We start from the raw sequence: 12,914 nt of genomic DNA on the forward strand, positions 1-12,914 counted from the left end.
CCCTGAAGACCTTTCTCTCTTCTGCTCTGCAGCTGTTGATTATTTTAGGGCCACAGAGACGATTTGTTGCACTTCCTGTCTCTGACTTGCATTTCTCACTTTTGGATGCTTGTAATTTTAATCAGTACGAGTGCGAACTAACTGTCAAATTAAAAATGTAAGATATAATGAATGTTGAGCCTATTAAGATCTTGATGTAATTAAATATTCAGGAACTGGTTGGAGTTTTATAGGTCATGCCATTTATTGGGGCAGCTGGGTGGTGTGGTGAGTCTGTTACTGCAAGATTACAGGTTTAATGCATTTATAATGCTTTATATAGCCATACAAAGCTTAAGTGAAAACGGCTTTCAATTCTAGAAGTTAAGAATCCTCATTCACATTTCGCTTTGACATTTCTAATTACCCAAATCATCAACATCCAGCCCGAAAATATAACCTTTAGAGCTGAAATGATTAGTCCATTAATTATTTGGGCCACTTTTTAATGCCAAAATGATAGTTCCACCTTCTAAATTAGGAGGATTTGCTGCTCTTCTTTGCCTTGCATTACAGAAATTTTCAGCAACAGGTTCCTGTAATTTGAATTTGTCATCTTGGGCTCTGGAAAACAGACATTTTTCACTATTCTGACATTAAACAGATAAGAAAACTGACATTGTATGGTTCAGTTTACTCCATGGTATTTCTTTAACAACAATAAACATAAAAAGGGAAACCCTTCTTTAAGACAGTGAGGTTACTGCTAAATAAAAAGGTGTAATTAGGGCGAAGGGCATCATGGAAAAGGTAAAAGCTTCATGATGATGTAATGAGAATCCCTTTAAGTGATATTCTCAAAGATTTCAGTGGCGATAAGAGATAACTTCAGGTGTGTTTTGGATCTCACATTTACTTTCACTTGTTTTTAAAGTTTAATCTTCTCTTGCCATCTCTCTCTTCTTTCTTTCATTTGCCCTAGTGGCCATTTACTTGCAACGCTGACTGGAAAAAAATGCACGCCGCGAGTCTGTTGTTCTAGTGCTGAGTAATGGAAACAAACTGTGCGCCGCTTCTGATTTTTTTCAGGAAATGTCACCTCGGACGCCCAGCTTGTAACAACACATATGCAATGCTTTCATTAGTGGACCACAGGCTCAATCACCATTGTGTTTTCTCATTGGCTAATAGATAGATAGTGACTTAACAGGCATTCATTAAAACTATAACCTAATTATATTTCTGTAGTGGTTACAGGTGTTATGAGGAGGCAGCATGTTTTTGAAGTTCTCAGGTATGTCATTAAATCTGTCTGTGTGTGTCACTGTACCTAAATAAAAGCTGTGTTCTTGAATTTTATGGTGGAGTACATTACATTTTTTGTGGGTTTCTTTTTACTTAAAAAGTCAAAATTAATTATATTAATCGTAGAATATCAAATGGATCAAATAAACCCTGATTGAGAGGTTCGTTGAGTTATAGAAGTTAGTGGAAGCTGAAGTGTGTTTGCTGCACAGGGACCTGACTTTTACAGTGTTCTCTCGAAACGTGGACTGAAATTATAAATGGAAATGAACGGTCACGTAGAGACGGAGATGCTACCTGCACGTCTTGTGCTTTGAAATTTTTCTCAACGAAAACATTGAGGGAATATTTGTGCGTGCTGACGAGCTAAATAAAAGATGAGGGAAGGGCCGTGAGGGAGCAGTGTTGTTTAGACTCAGGTTCTCCACTTGAGTTGAGGAGTTAATTAGAGCCGATGCAGTATTTATTACAAGTCATTAAATCTTTCACATTCATTGCTGCTGTGTTGTACACATCGAGATATATGGCCGAACATAACGAGACAAGAAGATCTTCCTCTAATGTCCCAATCCGAACCAGGCTTATCTCTGTTTCGCTGCTGCTTTCGCTGATATCGAACACGTATCATTCATCCCTTCCATCGAACCACGCGGGGCTTTCACTCAGTGCATGGAACCATTTATTGAAGCTGCTTGGGAAATTATGTATCATGTCATGTAACGCTGAGACTAATGAAGTGTACGGATCAAGAAAATCAATTAGAAATGCTTTCTGGGTTGCACTAAGAGATTGGTTTAACTAGTGAGTTAAGTGTTAGTGAGCTAATGAAAGAGATATTTCACCCTGGGAGAACATATACACATATTAGCACCACTTCTGTTATGGTCAGCCTCCAACACGAGCTGCTTCTTGCTTTTGCAAGTCAAAACTCATTTTCTCATCAACAGCAACAGAAATTGCAGAGAGAATTTAGTTGGGTGGAGGGCAAAAAAAAAACAATAGAGTTTTTTTTTAAATTCGTCTCCACAGTCATTTTCACATTAGCTGAGTGATACAGTGCAGGCATGTTCTACCAGAGTGAAACATTATTGGATTTTGTTAGTGGTCAGTCGGGTTAGAAGCGTACGATGAGGCGTTCGGGGCCCAGCAGTGCAATCCCCTGCAGGTTCACTGAGGACAGACATCCCTCCCCCTTACCCTCCATCTCCACACTGATTGGCTCCGAGTCAGGTGACCCTTGCTCCCCCACGGGGGGAGGGCCATCAGGACCTGTACCTCTTTCAGGGTCACCTGCCTCCTTTGGGAATGCCGCCCCATGATAGGTTGTGCTGGCGCTTGTGGGTGTGGTCTTCCCTGTGGTTGTGACGAAGGGGGGGAGGAGGAGGAGGAGGAAGGAGGGGGCAACAGAGTGAGTGATTAGTGAAATGTGAATCAGCCTGGAGAATCAACTTCAGAGAAATGAGGGTGAGTCCTGAGTGGAGAGAAAAGTGTCACCCGTTAACATAAACCCAAGTGATGATGGTGAGCAACATGATGAGCACGCAGACAGAACAGAAGTTAATTCATCCATCACTTCACTTCCCCACACTGCTGCAGCGTGCTTTACCAGCTGCTTAATACCCACAGTAAATCTCTCCAGGAAACTCTGATTCTGGCATCCAAACATTTGCAATGAAATATCCACGATTCTGCAGAATATTTCTTGCTGTGCTGCTATTATCACACCCTCAAAAACAACTCATATCCTTTAGAAGAATACATCACAGCACATTTTGTGACTCTTTAAACGTCATAACAGGGATATGTGGAAGTTTGTCAGAAGAGACGCAGCTTAGCAAGAGACGACAGTGAACTAATAAAGCATATCAACAATCTTGAATGGCTTTAGAAGTTGTTTTTTTTTACAAAGTGCAGCAAAGGTTTTGGGCACATTTATAAGATTTAAATATACCATCATGGTTTGACAGAATGACTAATGGCTTTCAGTTTTCAAACTTCAGTCTGGTGTTAAAGCTGGGGTAGGCAGTTTTTACTTGGCATCATTGGGCAAAAATTCCTTTTAGAAGGAATTTTTTTTTTTTAAAAATAACTTTTTAGCATTCACTGGTCTCACAGAAAACTATTCTTCTGCAGCTCCTCTTGGTTTCAGTCTTTAGAAAGTCTAGCCTCTGGCAAGAGATTTAGGCCAGAGGGAGAGAGATTTTGTCCTATCTGCTGCTCTACAAATGCAGATTTCTGTGCTTCAGATGGTCAAACCTGATTCAATAGCGAAAAATCTTGCAAATAAAGTTGCTATTCCCGCACTGGCAACAACTCTCAACATCTGCAAAGTGTTGGAGATGGAAATGGAGAGAAAATGTTGTAAATGTTTCTTCGTCTTGCCTTCTGCTGACTGTGGACAAAGACTTCTCTGAAACTATTTTACTGATATTGACACATTTTCTGTCATCTCAAAGGGCTCTATATGCTATATAACGGCATTTGAATCACAGTCACTATTGAGATAATTGAAATAGTTTTCTTGTTTGTGCATTAGCTGTAGGATAAGGTCTTTATTTTGCCTTGTCCATAAAAAACTGCACCCCAGCTTTAATAACCCACTCAGTAATCATTTAATCCTTGTTCTCCATCTTATTTTACAGAAAAATCCTCTTTTTTATTAACACGGCCTTGACCTCGGACCACCGTTAGAACTCCTCTGTGTCCGCCCTGCTAAGTGTTTTCACAGATAAGTTGAAATAGATACTGGAAGCTGGCTCGGTGATGTTGAACTCTTTTCCACTACCTCACCAGAGCTGAGCTGTTTCACAGGAAACTCCGTCACCTTGAAGCAGCCCGGCAAACATTATGACGGACACATTTGGAATCATTTCAAACATATGCCAAGTAACACGCTGGGCATTAGCTGCCACAGGCCTTGTATTATCAAACATATTTATCTTGATGACACACTCCACATCTTGATTGCATTATTAGCTCTCTGTTGTCCTTGAGGTCCGACGAGCAGCATGCTGCTATTGGCTTGGGCTCCTGCACTAATAAGCCAGCCATAATGTTAGCATTCTGCAGAGCTCACACCCAGACTGGAGGAGAAAGACTTGTTCTCGCTCTCTCACAGTGAGCCAGTTGACAGCATTCACTCTGAATGAGGTGCCCCGTCAGTTCGCCATCTGCGCCGGGCAAATTAAAACTGTACACCAGGGGGTGTTTGGCCCTGGCACATCGGACAATAGCTCCAGGACTTCATTACTTCAATTTATATCAATTGTGTTGCTCTGAGTGTGCACGTAGGATCATATTTTTCTGCCCCTTTTTTACTGTTGATAAAGTACCAAAAAAAAAGCACATTATACAACAGAGGACCATTTGATTACCTACACAGGCAGGTGTTTGTCTCACGCCCTTCACTCTGCTGGCGGCGATTGTTTGTGTGACAGGGAAGTGGAAGAAAGAAAACGTCCCTGCCTTTGGTGTGCTTTCGAACTGGGAACAGAGCCCCTTTGTGACAACAGCTTTGTTTGGCATATGGGGTGTTTTATTGTCTAGGAAAGCTGATAATTGATCTTCAGTGCAGAGACTTAAAAGGCTTTTTGTGTGAATCAGCTAGGAAAAAAAAGAAGAAACCGAAAAAAACAACAGAGACAGAATCTGACTGCGTGTTGAGAACTTCAAACAGTGCAGTGAAGCATCAGGGTGATGAGAGCCCCGTAGGATTAAGCAGGAGGGTTGCTCATCAAGTCTCGCTACCGACTGAGTGGTAATTCCTCCGGCAGCGAGGCTTTACAGACTACTGAGGCTCTGTGGGAGTGTGGAGGTCCGGGCCGAAGCCTCTGGCAGACAAAGTGGCCTCTGTTCTGAGAAAGAGACCGAGGGAGATACAGGATGGATGGTTCTGCTGAGCCATAATGGCCGACAACTCCCAGCATGATGGGCTCATTGCTGATACTAATCACTGTGTTGGATCAACCTTCGCCATTAGCTCCCCTGCGCCCCAATTTGTCCAGTGACAAAAGGGATCTGACTTTGAGCAAGTCTTAAAAACTCGTCATAAAGTTGATGGCGGCTGCTCTAGTTGTGCAGATAAAAGTGAGTGAGGCTGGCCAATAGCTATCTGATTGAAAATGACTGGTTTTGAATGTTGCAGTGGTAGAAAATTGTCTGAACACCACCTCCTCAATCTTATCTGAGAGCTAGCCAGCTTGCCGGCATTTCTATTTCTATTCCGGCCGTGCCAGGAGCTGCACGGTGTGGCCAGCGGGGGAGTAATGGGACGTGACAGGGATGATGATCCTTCTTGATACAGGGCATTAGGCAGCCTAGCCAGCAGAGCTCCTGGTCCATCAAAGGACTGATGCTTCAGACAATGGCTTCAATGTTTAAACTGTCAGACTGGCTGAAGAGGAGAGGTGGCACCGGCCATTCAGCTGCCTCAATAAAGCATTCTGTAACCCCCCCAAGTTGTAAAGTGGAGAAACATTTACTTGGTAGGCATAAAACTGATTAAATCTGCTCCTCTGCTCCAGATAAAGTCACAGTGAGTGAGGAGGTCGAGGTCCAAATGTGTTGTTCTAAGACATCCAAAGAACACTTTATTTATTTTAACATGATGGTTCTTATTTTTTAACTTTTCGCCAGATTTTATGCACCAACACGAGAACAGAATCAAACCGGGCAGGGACACAAGTAATCAGACAGGCTGTAAACAAACCTCCAAATTGAACAAAATGTGAACAAAAACAGAACAGAGCTGAGTTCAGTCTTCTAGGCTTTAGTCTGACCACTGAGCAGCTAAATAAGATATAGACATGTCCACTGACCATACGCCGAGTCCAGCGCCGTGTTCTGCTTGCGAGTGGTCGCCAGGACGTCTGGAGAAAGACAAACAAAGAAATTAAAAATGAGGTCATAATTTGTCTGGTCTCAATTTTAATGGCTATCAAGTGGTTGGCACAGTGGCAACATTATGTCAGATTCTGGTTGCCGAACCTGAAAATATTCCTGCAATTTTAAGTCACCTTGTATTCTGAGTAATCAAGATACTACGTAGTAATATAACAGCTTAATGACATAAAGAAATACTTTATTATAGGCCTAAGTAGGTTGTAAAAGTTCACTTCATCTCCCAGCACTTCACAACTTCAAACTTCACTTGTTTTCTGCTCTAGTTCATCAGGGTATTTGTCAGTTTAATCAACTTGCACATTCATTTGTGATCTAGAAGGGTTAGCTGAATTTTCACCCCACTAAAACAACCAAAAAGGTATTTTTTTTTACCCTCCCCTGTGTGGTGCAAGTACAACACTAGCAGTGTTTTCTGGTTCCAGTTCCGACTGTAACTGCAACATCTAAATATCACTAATGCAACAAATATTTAAAAAATGTCTTTGTTGAACTGCACATTTGCTCTTCCTATTTTATTTTATGTTAAAAAGTAGTTGCCACTGATGGCGACCAAGGAATAGTTTTTATCTGCAGCCTAGCAGCAGTTACTGTCTAAGGCAGGTGTGGGAAAAATGCCTAGAAAAACTCATGCTGGTTTCAAGGCAAAGGGCGGTCACACCAAATATTGACAATAATATCCATCTATTTTTGAAAGCATTCTTATTTTGCAGCATTTTTTCACACCTGCTAAAGACTTTTGCACAGTACTACTGTATAATGTCCTGGTATGTGGTTCTCATCACATCCCAGACGGATGCAAAACAGACACAACAACCCACTTTGTCTTATATAAAAACACTTCTATGAGCAAATACTTAATTAACATAGAGAGATTGAGGACAATATTCCAGCAGGGATTGCGATCGGGGGCGGACAAACCACTCCTCAACCTCCTTCAGCGTGAACTGAATTGCTGCCCTCGTTGAAATAAATACTTCGTAATGCTCCATTATAATTAGTTAGATCCGCCATCACTTGTGCCTGCCGTCACTCTGCCAACAAGATCTGATAACGGTCAATAGGTTGGTTTTTCTTTATTGTTTATATACAGTCATGGAAAAAATCATTAGTCCACCCTTGTTTTCTTCAATTTCTTGTTCATTTTAATGCCTGGTACAACTAAAGGTACATTTGTTTGGACAAATATAACAATAACAACAAAAATAAGTCATAGGAGTTTAATTTAAGAGCCGATATCAAGACATTTCACATGGTTTCCTTGATAATGATTTTGGTTATTATCAAGAAGACCATGGAACATGTCTAGATATCAGCTTTATTGTTTTTATCTATATATTTGTCCAAACATTTTTTTTATTTTATTAGTTTATTTAAAAGGGGACAGTGCAATTTCATAAAACACATGATTACACATGGTTAAAAAAGCCAGAGTTAGCCAGAAGGCTAGTTTTCATCTGTAGTCCCCTGGCCATGATGTAAAAAAAGCAGAGAATTACAAAACGAAAAACAAACAAACAAAAAAAAACAAAACAAAAAAAACAAAACACGTACAATATACAAAATACATATACAAACACAAATGTACCTTTAGTTGTACCAGGCATTAAAATGAACAAGAAATTGAAGAAAAAAATGGTCTAATAACTTTTTCATGACTGTATGTGACTCAGAATAAATGCATGTGCTCACCGTGGCAGATATCAGGGTGCTGATGGTAACCGTTCTCCACATCCTGTTCAAAGCCGCCTCTGAAGGGAAAGAAACAAAGACACACACCCACACACACACACACACACACACACATACAGCAACAGGACAAAGCAAGACAAAGAGACACATCAGTAAATTTGCATCAATCCATTTCCCTAACTGTCCATTTCTAACAAAGCACCTCTTGAGTCTTCCCAAAATTGGTTTTCTTGATGAGGAGTGCTCGGAGACGGGAAGGTAAGTGCACCGTAACAAAATTTAATTTGTTTTGTGTCTGGCGAGGTCAGGGTGTCTGTGCCTCGCATTTGTTGTCCGGACACAGTGGTGGCTGGACCTGAAGGGAAAATCCACCCTTGGATCTCACAACAAGGTTGTATATCATCAATTTTGTGGACGTTCAGCAGATTCGAGCAGTTAGTTTGTGATGAAAAGTTGTAATTTGCTTTTGTGTGTCCTCACTTCCCCTCAACCTGCCTCCTCCGCTTGCACTTCAGTTAGTCATTTCCTCCGCTCTCCAGATCCGTGCCCGTCTCTTCACACATAGCACTTTCTTCAGCTGCACTGTATTTTAGTCAACTGAGGCTACTGCTGCTGAAATTGGTACCTCGACTTTGCCTGCTCTGCAATAAATGTCTCACTGTATTATTGTTGAATGTCAGTGAAAAACAGTCTGGAGGGAAGTGTGTTGATTCAGAGCGAATGACACCAAAACCTGTCATTTACTACTGATGTTTTTGTGGGAACACTTTCTGCTGTTGAACCTCCCACATAGCTAATAGCATGGGAAATATATCCATAAGACATACATACTTTTGAGCCTTTTTCTGCGGAAAAAGTACACTGAAAGAAAATGAACCTGGATTGAAGTGTTATTGTCAAAAGCTGTGTTTATGCCTAGATTTTCAGATGAAAAAGGACAAGGTGTTGCAGACATGTCTTGTTGATAACACTTTCCTCTACCTGTTACCATCTCATTCAACAGCATAGTGACTTAATGAATGAAAACAGATTGGTGTTATATTTAAAACATGGACGAGTTGCTGTTTTTAATCAAATCTGTGTAAATCCAGTGTACTAGATGAATACATTAAATTAACATTAAGACACATTTGAGCGAAACAGGAAAAAAAGAAGCAAAACCCAATAAAATAAATCCTTCAATAAAGTTTTTAACATGCATGTTTTGCCATCAGAATGTGCAATCCAAATCTTGTGAATTCACCTTTTGAACCACTCCTCCAAACTTACGAGAAACCCAAGCTGACAATTATTGATTTTCCGCAGCTTTGATGAAAATGTGCCCACAATTGATACGCTGTTCTCCCTCCAATAAACGCGCCGCGTTTCACCTTCGAGTCAATCAGAAATCAGAGGCTCATCCAGACGCATCCATTCGACGGTCGGGTAATGAGATTGAGCCGACGCACGGGGGAGCGGAAGCTGTTCTCGCTGAGCGGATCTTCGCATCGAGGCCAACAATCTTCCCACACGTAATGAACCAAGTAAAATAGACACGGGCCCTTATAGTGCACGAGTGTAATGATCCTGTATTGATGCTGAAACACTTTGTACGAACATGCACGCACACCTCCGCTATAACAAACCAATTAGTTCCTTATATATCCTAAACACAAACCTTCATCTCACACAGATTACATGCATGCACAGACTTCCAGCTCCCGTCTATAATTAGCAAGAAAACTTCTCCCTCACACACACAACCTACACAGACACAATGCATGATCTTGTACAAACATTTTTAGATTTCTTTGTAGAGACTTTGCAATCCTCAAGACAAACATACTCCTCAGCTCCTGAGAGAGTAACAACAGATGTCTAAATTGGAGGCAGTGAACAGCCAGAACACTGAACTCAGCTTGAGGGAGAAAAATCAGCTCAGAGAATTAATCACCTCAATTTCTTCAGTGTGTGTTAAAGCAGGTAGTGTGCCGTCAACTGTCAGGTTAAGGGATGTGCGTTTGCAGAACCTGCTGTGAGGAGGCTGCTAAGCTCGCAGATACACGCCTGATGCATTAAATTAGACCCTCAGAACAAACTCCGGCTCTCTCATAGTATGTTCCTTTACGTTAAGGTGGCGATCAAATCAAAATATATATCTTAAGAGCGTGTGTTTTCACAGCTCGAGAGAAGCTGGTGATTGACGTCACAACATAAAAGGTTTGATCATATCTAGAGCTTTTTTTTCTTTGGTATGAATCGTAGTGAAACAGATTTATTTTTAGTTCATTTTTGGTTCGTTACATCTTCAAATAAAGACTTGCCAACTCTACAGATAAAAGTTGTGACGTTATAGTGGCGCATGAATGGAAAGCATCAGTATTTGACGACCTGAGACTCTCTAGAATCACACATTGAACCATTAAAACAACATTTTAACAAATATTCCTTCACTGCGATCAGAGGTGGAAAATCATTCCTCCCAGCTTGTCAAAGTGCTGTAAATATTAAAATGATGTGTCTAAGCATGCTCCGTGGTGTTACTCTCAGATCAAAAATGCAAAATACATTTTTAAGGGGGTCTTTTCCACTGTGCACGGAAGTGAACCAAAGCTTGTAAACAGAGTTTTGTTAACTAGTAGGCTGACAGGTCACCTTTACGTTTGAAAAAGAATGGCAGACTTGTCGGCACTCTTCACCATAATTGACCTTCTCTGGTGTTCATGCACATGAATAAACAGTTGAACGCAACCATCAGGCAGGAATTCATTTTGTTCTGCTCGGCTTTCCAAACACAAGGAGCTGCTGGCTGTCAGATATCAACATCTGTCTGATTTCTTCCCCCCATAAACCCTTTCAGTCTGGGTTCATGTCCTATAGCTGGCTCGGTTACACTCTACTCTGAATAAATAGCTGACTTTTCAGTTGTTGTAATGCTACCATCTGAGTACTAAAAGCCTTGTTCTCATTGGCCAAACACAACAAACTGAATGGATTTCCACCTGGTTTGGTAGTTTCGGTGAGCGATCATTATTTTTTATCCTGGCATTGATAATAAAAGAGCTTTGGAGTGAGTGACTCAGTGTTGATTTCATTTAGCAAATCAAAAGACGGAACATTTTTTCATGTTAATGAATGTAAAGTCGACTCAACCTTAAACTTGACGCCACACGGGTACATTGTGTTAAGGTGAGTACCTGCACAGCAAATTAACACCTGCAGATGGGAGTACATAAACAAGATAAAATCCTGGCACAAAATAATGACTTCACAAGAAGCCCACGCGACACCACGAAGAATTGCATGAATACAAATTTGTTTCCAATTTAAAAACATGAAAGTGGCTGGAAATGATTTGTCGCTGATCTGCAGAATAAAATCCATATCCCGTCCGACCTTCATGAACAAAACATGATGGTGATAATTTTATTTATGTTGCACTTTTCAAAGACAAAGAGACAAAGTGCTTTGCAAAAGATGTATAAAATAAATCCCACACGGTACAGAGTTGTTGATTCTTCTAAAGGCGAGGACACAAAAGGCAGAGGCCGAATTATAATTAGGATTTGGCTTCATGACGGGAAGGTAAAATCATACTTGTGCTGTTTTATGCCTTGCTCAATGTACGCCCTAGAATATGTCATCCCTCCTGAGTGTTCAGGGTAAAAAGACATCTGTGTTTGTTGGTAGAAATGGTCGTGGCGAAGCATCTGGTGTTGTACATTTCACTGATCTTAAGGCCTTTTCCTTGTGATGTCTTGAAATGTAACTCTGAGGGTTGATCAGCATCCACTAGGCACATACGCCACTGCCCTATATCCTGGAGCTGACATAAATAAACTCGATGCAAATCAAGTTTATCACATTTGTCCATCTTCAGTTGGATGTGTTGAAAATATCTCAACCAAATCCAACAACAATCCTACTAACAATTGGGCCAAAATCTATCCAGATATAGGTCATTTCATATCTCTGTAATGATATACATCATGATATAGCTGTTTTCTGGTAATTTAATGAATACATGGACGCCCATAAAGTTGGAATAATTTTGTTTTCAGACACAGTCCTCTGTTAATTGTGGTTTAATTTTTATTGTGATATGTTCGGAAGAGACACTTCAAGAATAAATCACATTGTAGAGGTAAAAATATATATATATATTCCAACTTTATGGGCCGTGCAAATAGTCCATATGAAATGACCACATGGTAAAGCTTATTTTTGTACACTCTATAGTCCATGTTAGGAAAACGGCACATTCATGGTTTGCTGCACTTTTCAGAACGTAAAGAGTCGTCAAAATAGATGATATACAGTACTGTGTAAAAGTCTAAAATGATGGTGTGGCAAAAATGTCGAGAAGAACTGATGCTGGTAAGGTAAAGGATGGTCATACAAGATATAGATTTGATTTAGATTTTTCTTCTGTGCACTCACTTTGCATTTTGTTAACTACTTCGTGTACAAAGTCCTTTGTCTGAGAATCGGTTGTTGTGGGCAGTGGATGTTAAGGACAACAATAAATTCCACATAGAAATGGTGGACATCATCTGAAAGCTGTGAACCTGGAGATTAATTTGAGATGCGGCTAATTGAATCGACAAGAGTCTCAGATTTCCATTGATACCCTGTTTATGTAATTCAAAGCTTGTTTAGGGACCCCAGTATGCACAAATATTCAAATACAGTAGCAAATTTGTACTACATGAAAAAAGTGGGTTTTTCCTTAAATTGCATGTTATCAGCAGAAAGTATAGAGGAGACTTGTGATAACACAGAGAGCCTATTTTCTAAAAGTCCTATACAGCCTCTGGAACCCCCCCCCCCCCCCCCCCAAAAAAAAAAAAAAAACTTTTGCACAGTACTGTACATTGCCCAGCCAGAATCTTCTGCCATGAAAGGACCGGAGTGGCTGCAGGTTTTTTGTTCCAAACACCTGACTCAGCTGTCTTCACTCAGCTGATGGATTGAGTCAGCTGTGCCCCGCTGCTTTCATGGATCAGTTCGACACCCCCGTCTTTTGCTGTTGATTTTGAACCGATCACCCCTTACAATTT

General features: G+C 40.6%; 1 protein-coding gene across 2 annotated transcripts in view; it reads right to left on the reverse strand.

Moving 5' to 3' along the window:
- sema6e (sema domain, transmembrane domain (TM), and cytoplasmic domain, (semaphorin) 6E) overlaps positions 1–12,914 on the reverse strand; it is a 176,154-nt gene that overhangs the window by 14,448 nt on the left and 148,792 nt on the right. Inside the window, exons 18-20 of one of the 2 annotated variants that reach the window (XM_059340223.1) lie at positions 7,876–7,934; positions 6,102–6,152; positions 2,482–2,637 (exon numbers count right to left, since the gene is read on the reverse strand). In XM_059340223.1, the coding sequence (XP_059196206.1) occupies positions 2,482–2,637; positions 6,102–6,152; positions 7,876–7,934 (266 nt within the window). The remainder of the gene's footprint in view (positions 1–2,481; positions 2,638–6,101; positions 6,153–7,875; positions 7,935–12,914) is intronic. The other variant, XM_059340224.1, reaches the window with a different exon arrangement.

The sequence above is a fragment of the Centropristis striata genome, chromosome 8 (genome assembly GCF_030273125.1).
Source record: "Centropristis striata isolate RG_2023a ecotype Rhode Island chromosome 8, C.striata_1.0, whole genome shotgun sequence".
Taxonomy (NCBI): domain Eukaryota; kingdom Metazoa; phylum Chordata; class Actinopteri; order Perciformes; family Serranidae; genus Centropristis; species Centropristis striata.